We start from the raw sequence: 15,617 nt of genomic DNA, 5'->3' as shown, positions 1-15,617 counted from the left end.
GGTAGAGGAAGATTATTTCATAAAAGTTTGTCAACAACATCCACAAAAATATGTCCCCTACTTTTATATGAGATGTTAGTCTGGTAACAGACTTTCTGGAATTTCCCGATAGACTTTCTAACGAAACTCTAGAGTAACATGTCTACGATGTACACCCAAGCCATATCTCAGAGATATTTTAAATAAAATTTTGAAAACTGGGAATGTTGCTCAGTGGTAAAGGACCCCTGGGTTCAGTTCCCAGTACTGAAAAAAAACCCAATTGCCCACCAAAACAAAGACCTTTTTCCAGGCTAGATTCTTCCATGGACTCCTATAATCCTGCGTGGGGCAGCTGAGGCACACCCTCATTCAGCCACTGCTACTCATAATAGCCAGGAACAAGCATGCGTCTGAGGATGGCTGAAGAGATAAGATTTGGTTATGCACATAGGATAGAATTTTATTTGGCCTTAAAAAAAGAAGCAAATGGGCGAGTGTTACGCAAGTCACAGTAAGTGAAATAAGTCACAAAAAGAGAAATACTGCATGAATCCACTTTCTGAGGTAAGGTACATAAGGTAGTCAAATTCATGGAATCAAAAAATTAAGTGGTGGTGACACGGGGTTTGGGTGGGGAGGGGAAATGTGGAATGGTTGTTGAATGCATATGAGCATCAGTTTTGCAAGATGATAAGATTCTGGAGATCAACAGATGTGAGCACATTTAGTGCTGCTGGACCAGACACTTAAAAATGGCCAAGATGGTGCCAGGCAGCAGAGGTGGTGCACACCTGTAATCCTAGAGATTTGGTAGGTTGAGGGAGGAGTTTCGTAAATTCAAGGTCAGCCTCAGTAGCTTGGCAAAAACTTGTTTCAAAATAAAATTAAAAATAGGGCTGGGGAAGTATCTCAGAGGTAGAGCGTATGCCTGGGTTAAATCCCTGATACCATAAATAAATAAATAAATAAATACTGACAATTAATTTTATGTTTTATACCACAGTTTGGGAAAAAAAGCTTTAATAATTAAAAGTGAAGTGCTAGTACTTATTTTGGTGGGGGGGTTATCAGGGATTGAACTCAGGGGCACTCGACCACTGAGCCACATCCCCAGCCCTATTTTATATTTCATTTAGAGACAGGGTCTCACTGAGCTGCTTAATGCCTCGCTTTTTTTTTTTTTTTCTTTTTTTTTTCCTGAGGCTGGCTTTGAACTTGTTATCTTCTTGCCTCAGCGCTGGGATTATAGGTTTATAGGCGTGCTCCACCGTGCCCCACTTTGTTAATTTTTGTATGTGGTGTAAGGAAGGGGTCATCTTCATTCTTTTGAATGTGAATATCCAGTTGTTCCCACTCCATTTGTTGAAAACCATTCTCTGTCATTGAATTGTGTCCGTGTCCACCCCTCTACCCCCCCCACCCCCATCACACTGAATTGAATTGTCATTGAAATGTCTATTGGCAACAAGAGTGTTTCTATGTGGTTGAAATGTGGGGCCATATGAATGTGTTAACTGGCCAAAACTTCCAATTCTAATTTTAAAAATTACGATTGATAATCAGAAGGCACTTTCTCCTCCATCATTCTGTCATCTTGGCAGACATCACCCAGCATCTGTCACCTGAGCCTGGACAAAGCTCACAGGCACAGCCACAGCCAGGGCAAGCATGTCAGTCCAGAGGAGGTGGCCCAGGTTAACCCTGTGGCACCCCTGGTGCTTAGGGTCATCAGGTGGCTGAAGAGGAGCATTACAGATCATCAGGGGTCAGGGATGACAGAGCCCAGACTAAGGGAGACCAGGTGAGCTCCCAGAGTCTATAGGTGACATGCCAGAGAGCCAGGATCAGGCCTAGCTTCCACGTGGGACTTCGTGCCCCTTATTTTCCTTTCTATAGGTATGTATTGTTCTTGGTTTTACTATTTCAGAGGCACAATGACCAGTTGTGACTATGGGGAATACTGCTCCCCTTGATCCACCATCCTTATTGACTGCTTAGTCTGGGGGAAATGGCAGAGAGAAGGGAAAGTAGCTTTCCAGTGTGTGAGGAGTTGGGACATCAGAAGGAGGCGCCAAGCAAGCTGAATTCCAAAGGTACATCCTGTCAGCCAAGAGGCTTCCAGGGGAGAACTCCTGAGCCCTCTAAACCCACTCAGGGAGGCAGCCTCTGACTCAGGAAAAGTCTCCGGATACTTGGTGTGTGGATCTGACTCCCACTTGGAGCCAGGACAATGGATTTCAGCCACGCCATAGGACAGGGCTCTGTCCCTACCCCTGAGCCTGCTCTCTCCTCCTACACCCTTCCACACCACTGCCTGGCTGACAGCAACCTGCTGTGGCTTGTCCATGTGCCGCATCTGCCCCAACAGGAGCTCTTACGAAAACCAACAAAAGAGAAGCAGTAGAGTGAAGCTGTGGCCTTGGCTCTCAGTTCTGCTGGGATGGCAGCTCCTCTGTGCACCTGCGCGCCATCCTGTTCTGCACCGCCTAAGCTTTCCAGAAGGATGGGCGTGAAGCATTTCACCATTCAGCTCCAACCTGCGGCAAACACTTCTCCACCACCGGGTTTATGAGGACTTGGAAGCATACTCCTTAAACAACAAATTTCTCTGATTTCCTTGTCCTGACAAGTTCCTAGGGCTTCATCCTGAGTTTGGCTCACATCCCCAGGTGGATAGGGGTCTGTCGGAGAAGCTACCCTTCCCATCAGGCTAGGATTCTGGGGTGAGGTGGTGCGATTTTTAATCTGGTGGTCTGCTTGCTATCTGGGGTCCTTGAAAACCGGGTGCCTTATGCACAAGGGAGATGGTGGTGCTAGGTTTTTTGAGGGGCTAAGCCAATCAAATGTTTTCAGACATGAAACAAATGTCAAAGGAAACGAAGTGGGGAAATAGTTGGAGATCTGAATGTCCTCAAACCATTTGCAGACAGGCAGAGCCTTCGTTATCTGCCGCAGTCTGGCTGGGCACAATCAGGAGCCACTTGTCAAAAGAAACTAACTTTATTTTTAGAACCACACACGCCAAACAAAATAGCCTCTCAGGAAAAACCCTCAGAGCCTCAACTGCCACCACCGGCTTTCCACAAGCCTCTCTCTCCCACACAAGCTTCTCTCCACCTCCCACAATCCTCCTGCTCTTGAGGCCGATTGGCTGGGTCACGTGGGCGGAGCCAAAAAAGTCCCCCAATGAGCAGCTCCGTGGTCTGAAAGGGCAGGGAAACAGCCCAATGAGCATCACCGCAGAGGAGCCAATCAGCTAGATGTTGCTGGGGCCGAGGAGCCAATCAGCTAGATGTTGCTGGGGCCGCTGTGAGCCAATCATCAGCCAGCAGCTGGAAGTTTGCTGGCAGCTGGAAGTTTGCTGGGGCCCCTTCGGCTGTGGCTCTCAACAGTTATCATCAGGGGTTTTCCTCATCCTGGCTTGTTAGAAAGTGTGAGAAGGACTGTTGACTCTCAAGTTAGCCATCTTGTTTGGGAAGGAAGCTGAGGGGGGTTTGGGTCTGTTTGTTTTTAACGTGTCCAGGACTCTGATGTCATGTCGCATGCCACAAGGAACTTCACTCTCTGACTCAGTCTCCTTGGGGCATCTGCCCTGTCTCATCAACCTCAGCATCTTTGCCAAGAGCTCTTGGGACATGGCCTTTGATCTTGGGGGACTCCTGATCCCCAGAAATGTATGTGCGTGGAGCTGGGGGAAGCCCTGGAGATGCACAGGTGAATGAGAAACTTGAGGTCTAGATGCACAAATCCACCATCCAAAAGTCTCTCTCAGAAGTACTGAGCTAGAGGTCAGGGCCACAGCTAGGAAATTTCTGAGTAAAACACAGACTTGGTACACCCAAGAAACTCTGAGAGGACAGTGTCCAGGCATTCTCCCTGCTCATGGATACACTGTAGTCCAACCCCAAATAAACCTTTTCCTCCCAGATTGATTCTAGCTTATCCAAGGAATGCTATTTTTACTCATTATATATATATATATCACACTGAGGATTGAACCCAGCGACATTTTACCACTGAGCTACATCTTCAGTCCTTTTTATTTTTATTTGAGACAGGGTCTTGCTGAGTTGCTGAATACCTCGCTAAGTTGCTGAAGCTGACCTAAACTTGCAGTCCTCCTGCCTCAGCTACTTCAGTTCCTGAGATGATAGTTGTGCATCACACATATATTTTTAAAAATATTTTTTAGTTGTTAATGGACTTTTACTTTATTTATTTATATGTGGTGTTGAGACTCAAACCCAGGGCCTCACACATGCTAGGCAAATGTTCTGCCACTGTTGTTCTGCTACAACCCCAGCCCAACACCTATATTTTTAAATCAAAATAGATGTAAGATTCAGATATATGAGTATCAAAACTGCTATTAAAGATAATCTTTATTTCATTACTGAGTTCCAGAGAAGCAGCTGTACAATTTTTATGAGGATGTAGATGATAAATTCCAATAAATAAATTAGTGCACATAAGTTCTTCTTTCTGAAAGAAGTGGAACACTTTCCTGTGGAGTGCAAAGTCAACTGGACAAATCATTTTTCCCTTCCTTTTTCCTTTTTCTACCAGTAAGCTCAGAGTTAAATTTAATGCTCCATTATACTTCTTGGGATTATTTTTCTGATACATACTCTTGTGTATTCATTCAACCAAATGAGAAAATAAGACAAATCAAAAACCAGAAATAAATCAAAATGACAGGGAATACAAATCGTATCTCAATAATAACTGTGAATGTTAATAGCCTAAATTCATCAATCAAAAGACGTAGACTGGCAGATTGGATTAAAAAACAAGATCTAGGGCTGGGGATGTGGCTCAAGCGGTAGCGCGCTCGCCTTGCATGCGTGCTGCCTGGGTTCGATCCTCAGCACCACATACAAACAAAGATGTTGTGTCCGCCGAGAACTAAAAAATAAATATTAAAAAATTCTCTCTCTCTCTCTCCCCTACTCTCTCTTTAAAAAATAAATAAATAAATAAATAAATAAATAAATAAAAAAACAAGATCTAACAATATGCTCTCTTCAAGAGACTCACCTCATGGGCAAAGACATCCACAGGCTGAAGATGAAAGGATGGGAAAAAACTTATCACTCATATGGATGAGTAAACAAGGAGTTTCCATTCTCATTTCAGATAAAGTAGACTTCAAACCAAAGTTAATCAGAAGAGACAAAAAAGGCCATTTCATACTTCTCAAGGGAAGTATATATAAGAAGGACATAAATTGTAAATATTTATGCCCCAAACAATGGAACATCTATGAACATCAAACAAACCCTTCTCAATTTGATCCTTCAAGAGTTAAATAGACCACAATACAATAATACTGGGTGACTTTAACACACCTTTCTCACTACTGGACAGATCTTCCAAACCAAAACTAAATAAGGAAACTATAGAACTAAATAATACAATCAATAATTAAGACTTAACAATTATATGTAGACTATTTCATCCATCAATGAGCAAATATACTTTCTTCTCAGCAGCACATGGCTCCTTCCCTAAAATAGACCATATCTTACGCCACTAAGCAACTCTTAGTAAATACAAAAAAAAAAAAAAAAAAACAGACAATACCCTGCATCAGAGCACAATGGAATGAAATTAGAAATCAATGATAAAATAAAAAATAGAAGCTACTGTAACAAATGGAGACTAAATAATACACAATTGAATGATGAATGGACAGTAGAAGAAATCAAGGATGAAATAAAAAATTCTTAAGAGGTAAATGAGAACACTGATACAACATATCAAAATTCTGGGACACTATGAAGGCAGTACTAAGAGAAAAAATTATTGCATTGAGTGCATTCATTAAAAGAATAAAAAGTTAACAAATAAATGACCTAACACTACATCACAAAGTCCTAGGAAAAGAAGAACAAATCAACACCAAAAGCAGTAGAAGACAGAAAAAATCAGAGCTGTAATCAATGAAATTGAAACAAAAGAAATAATTGAAAAAATTGACAAAACAAAAAGTTGGTTCTTTGAAAAAATAAATAAAATAGATAAACCCCTGGTCATGCTAATGAAGAGAAAAAGAGAGAAAACTCAGATTACTAAAATACAAGATGAAGAAGGAAATATCACAACAAACATGCCTGAAATACAGAAGATAATTAGAAACTATTTTGAAAATTTATACTCCAACAAAATAGAAAATATCAAAGACAATCAACAAATTTCTGGAGACATACAACCTACCCAAATTGAATGAGGAGGTCACACATGATTTAAACTAATCAATTTCAAGTAATGAAATAGAAAACTCCATCAAAAGCCTACCAACCAAGAAAAGCCCAGGACCAGATGGATTCTCAGCCAAGTTCTACAAGATTAAAAAAAAAAAAATTAACATCAATACTCCTCTCAAAGTATTCCATGAAATAGAAAAGGAGGGAAACCTTCCAAACTCATTCTATGAGGCTAATATCACCTTGATACCAAAACCAAAGACACATCGAGGAAAGAAAACTTCAGACCAATATCCCTGATAAACACAGATGCAATAATTCTCAATAGGATTCTGGCAAACAGCATACAAAAACATATTTAAAAGATAGTGCACCATGATAAAGTGGGTTTCATTCCAGGGATGCAGGATTGGTTCAATAGACAGAAATCGATAAATGTAATTCATCATATTAACATACTTAAAAATAAGAATCATATGATCATCTCAATAGATGCAGAAAAAGCATTTGACAAAATACAGCACCCATTCATGTTCAAAACACTAGGAAAAACTAGGGATAGTTGGAACATACCTCAACATTGTAAAAGCTATCTATGCTAAACCCAAGGCCAGCATCATTCTAAATGAGGAAAAATTGAAAGCATTCCCACTAAAAACTGGAACAAGACAAGGATGTCCTCTTTCACCACTTCTATTCAACATCATCCTTGAAACTCTAGCCAGAGCAATTAGACGAAAGAAAGAAATTAAATGGATACAAATAGGTAAAGAAGAACTCAAACTATCACTATTTGCTGATGACATGATTCTATACCTAGAAGATCAAAAAAATTTCACCAGAAAACTTCTAGAACTAACAAATGAATTCAGCAAAGTAGCAGGATATAAAATCAACACCAAAAAATCAAATGCTTTCCTATATATCAGCAATGAATCCACTGAAAGAGAAGTTAGGAAAACTACCCCATTTATAATAGCCTCAAAAAACAACAACAACAACAACAACAAAAAAAAAACCTAGGAATCAATCTAATAAAAGAGGTGAAAGGCCTCTACAATGAAAATTACAGAACACTAAAGAAAGAAATTGAAGAAAACCTCAGAAGATGGAAAGATCTCCCATGCTCCTGGGATAGGAAGAATTAATATTGTCAAAATGGCCATACTACCAAAAGTATTATACAGATTTAATGCAATTCCTGTTAAAATCCCAATGACATTCTTCATAGAAATAGAAAAAGCAATCATGAAATTTATTTGGAAAAATAAGAGACCCAGAATAGATAAAGCAATCCTTAGCAAGAAAAGTGAAGCAGAAGACATCACAAAACCAGACCTTAAACTATACTACAGAGCTATAATAACAACAATGGCATGGTATTGGCACCAAAATAGACTTGTAGACCAGTGGTACAGAATAGAAGACACAGAGACAAATCTACATAAATACGGTTGTCTCATGCTAGACAAGGGTGTCAAAAACATTCCCTGGAGAAAAGATAACCTATTTAACAAATGGTGCTGGCAAAACTGGAAATCTGTATGAAGCAAAATGAAATTAAACTGCTATCTCTCACCCTGCAAAAAAATCAACTCAAAGTGGATCAAACACTTAGGCACTAGAACAGAGACCCTGAACCTAATAGAAGAAAAAATAGGTCCAAATCTTCACCATGTTGACCTAGGATCTGATTTCCTTAATAAGACTCCTAAAGCACAAGAAGTAAAATCAAGAATCAATAAATGGGATGGATTCAAATTAAAAAGCTTCTTCTCAGTAAAGGAAATAATAAGTAATGTAAGGAGAGAGAGCCTACAAAATGGGAGAACATCTTTACCATATGCACCTCCAATAAAGCATTAATCTCTAGGATATATAAAGGACTCAACAAACTTAACACCAAAAAAAATAATAATAACCCAATCAATAAATGGGCTAAGGAACTGAACAGACACTTCTCAGAAGAAGAAATATAATCAGTTAACAAATATATGAAGAAGTGTTCAACATCCCTAGCAATTAGAGAAATGCAAATCAAAACCACTCTAAGGTTTCATCTCATTCCTGTCAGAATGGCAATCATCAAAAATATAGCAACAATAAATGTTGGCGAGGATGTGGTGGAACAGGTACACTCATACATTTCTGGTGGGACTGCAAATTGTGCAACCACTATAGAAAGCAGTATGAAGATTCCTCAGAAAATTGGGAATGGAACCATGAATCCCACTCCTTCGTTTATACTCAAAGGACTTAAAATCAGCATACTATACTAACAGCCTCAACAATGTTTATAGCAGCTTAATTCACAATAGCTAGACTATGGAACCAACCTAGGTGTCCCTCAATAGATGAATGGATAAAGAAAATGTGGTTTTTATATCCAATGGAATATTACTCAGCTTTAAAGAAGAATGAAATTATGGCATTTGCCAGTAAATGGTTGGAATTGGAGAATGTCATGCTAAGCAAAATAAGCCAATCCCACAAAACCAAAAATCAAATGTTTTCTCTAATATGTGGGTGATAATTCACAATAAGGCAGGGGGCACTAGGGAAGAATAACATTACCTTAGATTAGGTAGAGGGAAGTGGTGGAAGGGAAGGGGAGGGGATATGGGGATAGGAAAGACAGTAGAATGAAACAAGACATTATTACTGTATGTATATATATGACTGCATGACCAATGTGATTCTGCAACATGTACACTCAGAAAAATGAGAAATTATATATGATATATCAAAGTGCATAAATGCATTCTACTGTCATATATAACTAATAAAACAAATTTTTAAAAAAACAATGACATATCTACAAGGATGTTCATTATGACATTGCTTTTAATAGCTAAAGACTGGGAACAATCTAGATGACCACCAATAAAGTCTGGATATGGGCTGGGGTTGTAGCTCAGTTGGCAGAGCATTTGCCTAGCATGTGTGAGGCACTGGTTTTGATCTTAAGCACCACATAAAAATAAATAAAAAATATAAAGTATTGTGTCTGTCTAATATATATATATATATATATATATATATATATATATATTATATTATATTATATTATATATATATTTGAAAAAGGACTGGATAAATAAATTATAGTGCAGTTTACCACAATGAGATATTACCTCACCCCAGTAAGAATGGCTATGATTAAACTCATGAGATGAACCTGGGAATAAGGTATAAGTTAACAGAATCAGACATTAAAATCAAAAGCAGAAGTCCGTAGAGACCAGGCTCTCAGTACAATCATAAGACCTTGACCCTGGAATGAGGCAGGCCTGGTGCACTTCAGGTCATTGTGTCTGTGGAAACTGGGCATTGATACAACTGAGTGATTAGGGACTGATATCCAAGTTCAACCTCTGACCGTGAGGTTCCACAACATCTCTGGCAAAAGGGAGAATGACTTTATCTTCTGGTGGTGAGAAAGTCTGTATGAGTATGTGTAGGAGTAGCAGCATTTATCTAAGGACATCTGATTTTATTAGCACAACTGAAATATTTTCTAACTTGCCCCTTATTCTTCAGCTTTGCCAGAACGCCTGTAACCAACTCCTGAGATACTTATCTAGGTGTTGAATCCTCTAAGATTCACAACAGTATCATTCTGCTGAATATTTTATACCAAACCAACTTGCTTTCTGAGCCTCTCTGACTTCCTGTTGACACATTTTCAGTTTTATGTGAACACAGTAAGAAAGTTTCTGGAGGAGACCTCAAAAATGGGGGTGCAGGTGGGTCTTTACCCAAAAAAGCGTTCTTTCCCAATCATAGTGTTCAAGTTAGAAAATTTGCCAAGTAAAAGCTGGACAGGGTTCACCTGTAATCCCAGCTACTCAGGAAGCTGAGGCAGGAGGACAGTTCCGGACAACCTAGGAGATTCTGTCTCAAAATAAAATAAAAAGAGCTGGGGCTGGATTTGATGGAGCACACCTGTAATCACAGCAACTTGGGAGACTGAGGCAGGAGGATTGCAAATTCAAAGTCAGCCCCAGCAATTTAGCAAGTCCCTAGGCGACTTAGTGAGACCCTGTCTCTGAATAAAATACCAAAAAAGGGCTGGGAGATGTGGCTCAGTAGGTAAGTGCTCTTGGATTCAATTCCTGGTACCAAAATTAATTAATTAATTAAAAGGGCTAGGGATGTGGTTCAGTGGTAGAGTGATCTTAGGTTCAATCTTAAGTGCAAAATAAAAAAAAAAAAAGAAGGAGGAAGAAAATTTGGTAAGTAAAATTTAAAGCAATTTTGTAAATATTTAAAATATTTAAGTACTACAATCATTATTTTTAAAAAAATATTTTTATAGGGTGACACAATACCTTTATTCATTTCTTTTCTTAAATATTTTTTAGTTGTAGTTGGTCACACTACCTTTATTTTATTTATTTATTTATTTACTTTTGAGAATATTTTTATTATTTATTTTTTAGTTTTCGGCGGACACAGCATCTTTGTTTGTATGTGGTGCTGAGGATGGAATCCGGGCCGCACGCATGCCAGGCGAGCGCGCTACCGCTTGAACCACATCCCCAGCCCTACTTATTTATTTTTATGTGGTGCTGAGGATTGAACCCAGGGCCTCAAATGTGCTAGGTGAGCGTTCTACTGCTGAGCCAAAACCCAGCCCTATTTCTTTCTTTTTATGTGGTGCTGAGAATCGAACCCAGTGCCTCAGAAGTGCTAGATAAGCACTCTGACACTGAGCCACAACCCCAGCCCATAATCACTATATTTTTATTGGGTTTTCTTTCTCTGGCTTGACTGTCTTCTTCTCCTCCTCCCCCTCCCCCTCCTCCTCCCCTCCTCCTCCTCCTCTTTTTGAAATCTCCCTAATCTAAGAAGTTGTCTAGAGCTTGTTTCTTCTGATGCCCCCATTTCCCTTCTGAAGAAATGGAGGCATAGAAATGTTCAGTGTTTGGCTTCAAATTTGACATAGTTAGAAGCAGAATTTGAATTTAGTATTCACTATCACACCTAAGACTGTAGAAAGTATAGAATGTGTTGATGTTGATGAATGCAGGATGTCAGAGATTGAAAAGTCCACAATGGATAAGACCAGCCATGAATAATGGAGCTGCTACTAAAGTACATGTTTCTGTTTTTGTTTTTAAATCAAAGACTATTTATTTCCTTATGGTGCTGGGGATTGGACCCAGGGCCTTGTACATTCGAGGCAAATACTCTACCAACTGAGCTATATCCCCAGCCCCTAAAGTACATATTTTCTCTAAAATATTAATCATTCTTTCAGGAGATATTTATTTATTTATTTATTTATTTAATTTTTTTTAAAGAGAGAGAGAGAGAGAGAATTTTAATATTTATTTTTCAGTTTTCGGCAGACACAACATCTTTGTTTGTATGTGGTGCTGAGGATCGAACCTGGGCCGCACGCATGTCAGGCGAGCACGATACGGCTTGAGCCATATTCTCAGCCCCTCAGGAGATATTTATTATGTGCCAGACACAATGCTAGACATGTGGGATATGAGGATAAATAAGATAAGATTTTTTTGCCTTATTTCATAAAATAATATTATATAATTTGATTTTCCAATGATAAAGTATTGAAGAGGAAAACATGAAATAGTGATTTAAGAAGGAAATGCAGTCAGGGAAGATAAAGAAATAAAATTCACTAAAAGTAAAGTTTCTAATATTTTATAGCTATGGATAGCTATAAATTTTATAGCTCCTCAAAGGCAATCTGATATAAATTATGAGAGTATCCAAATTAAATAATCTCTGTGGGTTCTTATTGAAAGTAGGTGATTCTGGCTGTGCAAGCTTTCTATTGAAAAATCTCCAATCTAGATCAATGATACAACAAAATCATAGCTGGTGTTCATGATTGTAAGAATTTGAACACAGGCCGGAAAAATAGGGTAAGGGTGGGAGGAGTAGAGACAGTTGAATTTTGAGGTTTTTCTGCATCACCTATTCCTTTTTCATAGGTATATGATATATCATCTTCATGGGAAGATGTATTGTTTCTTTATAAACATAAAATTATTTTAAAAATTTACCCTTAGAGGACAAACGAAAACAAACACACACAAAAAAAAAACACAAAAAGCCCTCATGATCACCTGGTCTACCTTTTCCATCTTAGAGATAAGGACATGAAACTTAATAGCAGAGGGGACCCACTCCAAACTCCACACAGTTTCTGGCAAAATCCAGGTTTCTAGCTGGGTGTAGTGGAACATGCCTGTAATCCCAACAACTCTGGAGGCTGAGGCAGGAGGACTGCAAGTTCAAGGCCAGCCTCAGCAATTTAGGGAGTCCCTGTCTTGAAATTAAAAAATAGAAAAAAAAATAGGGCTGGGGATGTGGCTCAGTGGTAAAGCCCATCTGGGCTCAATCCCCAGAACAGCAAAGGGGAAAAAAAAAAAATTCCAGGTTTCCTAACACTTTGCCTGGTGCTGCATGTGGTTTTGGAATAGCACAAATAAGTGGGGAAATGGAGAGACACGGGGAGAAGGCACCTGAGGAAGAATGCCCCTTACTTCAGCCTTTGTTGTTAGGCTGTTTGTATTCTAAAAAAGAACAGAGCTTTCTTTCTCCAGAGCTGGGGAAATTGAGCTGAAATGCTGGAACACAGCCTAACACCTCTGGTGAAGGTTCTGAGAGCTGCTATGACCCACGGTCTGTTCAAGTGTGAGGCTCCTACAGAAGGAAGAGCCATAGGTATTGATTCAGGAAGAGAAATGCTTCCAGGTAAAGGTTAGCCTCCGAGACAGAAACAACTCCCTTTGGGCTGTTTTACTCCTTTTGCTACATGGTCCTTGCAGTGCTAGCAAGGACCTTGAGTTTACTGCCCCACTTGACTGCACTCCTGGGAGGGGACTCAGAGAGCCTGCCTGTCTTGTTTACTATGAGATCACAGGACTGCACCTGGCATGGAGCAGACACTCAGGAAGTGTTTGCTGAATAAGTGAAAGATGAGAAAAAGCAACAAAAAGCATTGCTTTTTGTCCTGAGAATGTGTCCAACGTTTGCTGTTGAGCATTTCAGTGACTTTCCCTTGTGCTACCTACTATTTGGTCCAATATCGGAAGCTTATGCTCAGTGCATTTCTGTTCTAGCAAATTGAATCACATCTCTGTGTTCCAACCAGAGAAATGTAGTTGAACTTCCATATGAAACTGACACAACCCAAGAGTCAGCATCTTGTCTTGCTGATCTGAGGCTCCAAAGGGCCTGTAGGGGTACCCTGAAAACACTGGCCTCGGATTTCTCTCCATCTACACACCCTGAGGGCATGCTTCTCACTCCATAACCTTGGTGGGAGTCCTGTGGGTCCCATCAGACCACTAACAATTCCATACCTGGAACCACTATGGATATATCTTAGAATGTTGCGGGAAACAGATTTGACCTGGTTGTCCAGCTCAAAGCCCACACATCCTTTCAGAGATTTAAAAACTGTTATTATTGCCCCATTCCCTCCAGGTGATGTCAGATTAGAGATGAGCAGCAGTCGACAGTAGCTTCCCAACAGTCTTCCAGTTTGATTTGCCTCTTGGGAATTGTTCCTGTGCATGAATCTGAAGCCAAACCCAGTCCATTCGAATTACTTGTCAATTGCCAGGAAAACAAAACTAAACTACAGAGGAGATGGATGGTACACACGTAGGCAGAGGATTCAGACATCTGTGAGAAACAGGTAGGAAAATGTCCCAGGACATTATTCGGAGGCAGACCTCACCTGTGGTGTAAGTAGGGAGGACAGGATGGTGGCAGAGGTGGGAAGAGTACATTTTGCCCTTCTGTAGGTGAACTTGAATGTGTCCTGACCTTCCCAAACAGCTCTCCTCCCCAGTAGCTCCCACTTACCTCTGTGGTGGGCTGTTCCCAAGCTTCTCCAAGGTCCTGGTGAGAAGTCAAGCCTGGATCTCTTCCCTTTAAAAGTGCTCAAGTGTCTGTTGCCGGCTTACCCTGTTGTTATTTGGGTGGGTCAGGAGGCTGGCCCTAGAGATCTGATTGCATTACAAAGCCTCCCACTGGCTCCAGCCAGGCACGTGATGAGAAAAAAAGTTTGGGTCTGTTTGGACTGAAGACAAAATGCCCTTTTTTTCTAAAAGGCATGTCCTTAAAACTGAGAGGACACACACACTTCTAACAAGAGCCTGAATAAAGTGCATTTAGTCACTGGTCTGGGTTCCTTTCTTTTTCTTTTCTTTTCTTTTTTCTTTTAAAAAACTCCCTTCCTCTTCTATACTTAAGAAAATGTCCCCATCTTGTAGGGGACAGGTTAATAAAAGATTTGGGAATCGGATGGTGGAAGGCAGTCTGCGTTAATAAAAAGAGTTAGAGACCGGAAGATATAACTTTCTTCTTTTGTATTGTTTCTTTTCCTGCGGAGGCAGGCAGGGAGGGAGGGGCAGGAGAGCTGCACACGGGCTGTTGCTACTAGAGACTCCAGATGTAGGAAAGGCAAAGCTGTAGAGGGTCTGTGTATTTCACAGGGGAAGTTAGCAAACAGGAGGCACATCACGGAATGGGGAATGCCCATTGTAAAAGAACTGAGTTATTTTAAAATTTCTAAAAAATCTTTTTAAAATACGCAATATATGCATATGATATAAAACACAAAGGAGTCAGTCCAGGGGTGCTCTACCACTAAGATACATCCCCAGCTTTTTTTTTTAAATTATTTTTTTTTAATTTTTTTAATTTTATTTTTTATTATTAGTTGTTCAAAACATTACAAAGCTCTTGACATATCATATTTCATACATTTGATTCAAGCAGATTATGAACTCCCATTTTTACCCTGCATACAGCTTTTAATTTTTCTTTTAAGACAGTCTTGCTAAATTGGCTAGGCTGGCCTTGAACTTGCAGTCCTCCTGCCTCAGCCTCTCTAGTAGCTGGAATTACAGGTGTGTACCACTGTGCCCTGTTGCCCTGTTTATTTATTTATTTATGTACTGGGGATTGAACCCAGGGGGACTTTAACATTGAGCCATACCCCTAGCCCTTTTAATTTTTTATTTTGAGACAGGGTCTTTCTAAGTTACTTAGGGCCTCACTATAAATTGCTAAGGCTAGTCTCAAACTTGCAATCCTGCCTTAGCCTCCCTAGCCACTGGGATTACAGGTGTGAACCACCACTCCTGGCTTCCATGTTCTTTTTAGTGGTGGTATGCTGTGCCACTGTATGGATGTGTCATACTTTATTTGACCAATAAAAGACCATGTCTTGGGGGCTGGGGCTGGGGCTCAGTGGTAGAGTGCTCACCTAGCATGTGCAAGGCCCTGGGTTCGATCCTCAGCACCACATAAAAATAAGTAAAGGTATTGTGTCCAACTACAACTAAAAAATAAATATTAAAAAAAAAGACCATGTCGTAGACATCTTACCCTGCCTAATTCCTTCTACAAAGCCAGGGCTCAGTAAATCTTCAATGC

At 40.0% G+C, this 15,617-nt stretch overlaps 1 protein-coding gene across 3 annotated transcripts in view; it reads right to left on the bottom strand.

Annotated features, from left to right (window-relative positions):
• Positions 1–14,498, bottom strand: part of Faxdc2 (fatty acid hydroxylase domain containing 2) — a 32,705-nt gene extending 18,207 nt beyond the window's left edge. The window contains exons 1-2 of one of the 3 annotated variants that reach the window (XM_046446388.2): positions 14,040–14,498; positions 283–402 (exon numbers count right to left, since the gene is read on the bottom strand). In XM_046446388.2, the coding sequence (XP_046302344.1) occupies positions 283–351 (69 nt within the window). In that variant the 5' untranslated portion in view covers positions 352–402; positions 14,040–14,498. The remainder of the gene's footprint in view (positions 1–282; positions 403–14,039) is intronic. The other 2 variants (XM_046446386.2, XM_046446387.2) reach the window with 2 other exon arrangements.
• Between the last annotated feature and the right edge of the window lie 1,119 nt (positions 14,499–15,617).

The sequence above is a fragment of the Marmota monax genome, unplaced genomic scaffold (assembly GCF_021218885.2).
Source record: "Marmota monax isolate L192 unplaced genomic scaffold, Marmota_monax_Labrador192_F-V1.1 WCK01_AAM20220418_F8-fsc00188, whole genome shotgun sequence".
In the NCBI taxonomy this organism is placed as follows: domain Eukaryota; kingdom Metazoa; phylum Chordata; class Mammalia; order Rodentia; family Sciuridae; genus Marmota; species Marmota monax.
Note: the sequence above shows the minus strand (reverse complement) of the source record. Positions and strands in the feature narration are given on the sequence as shown.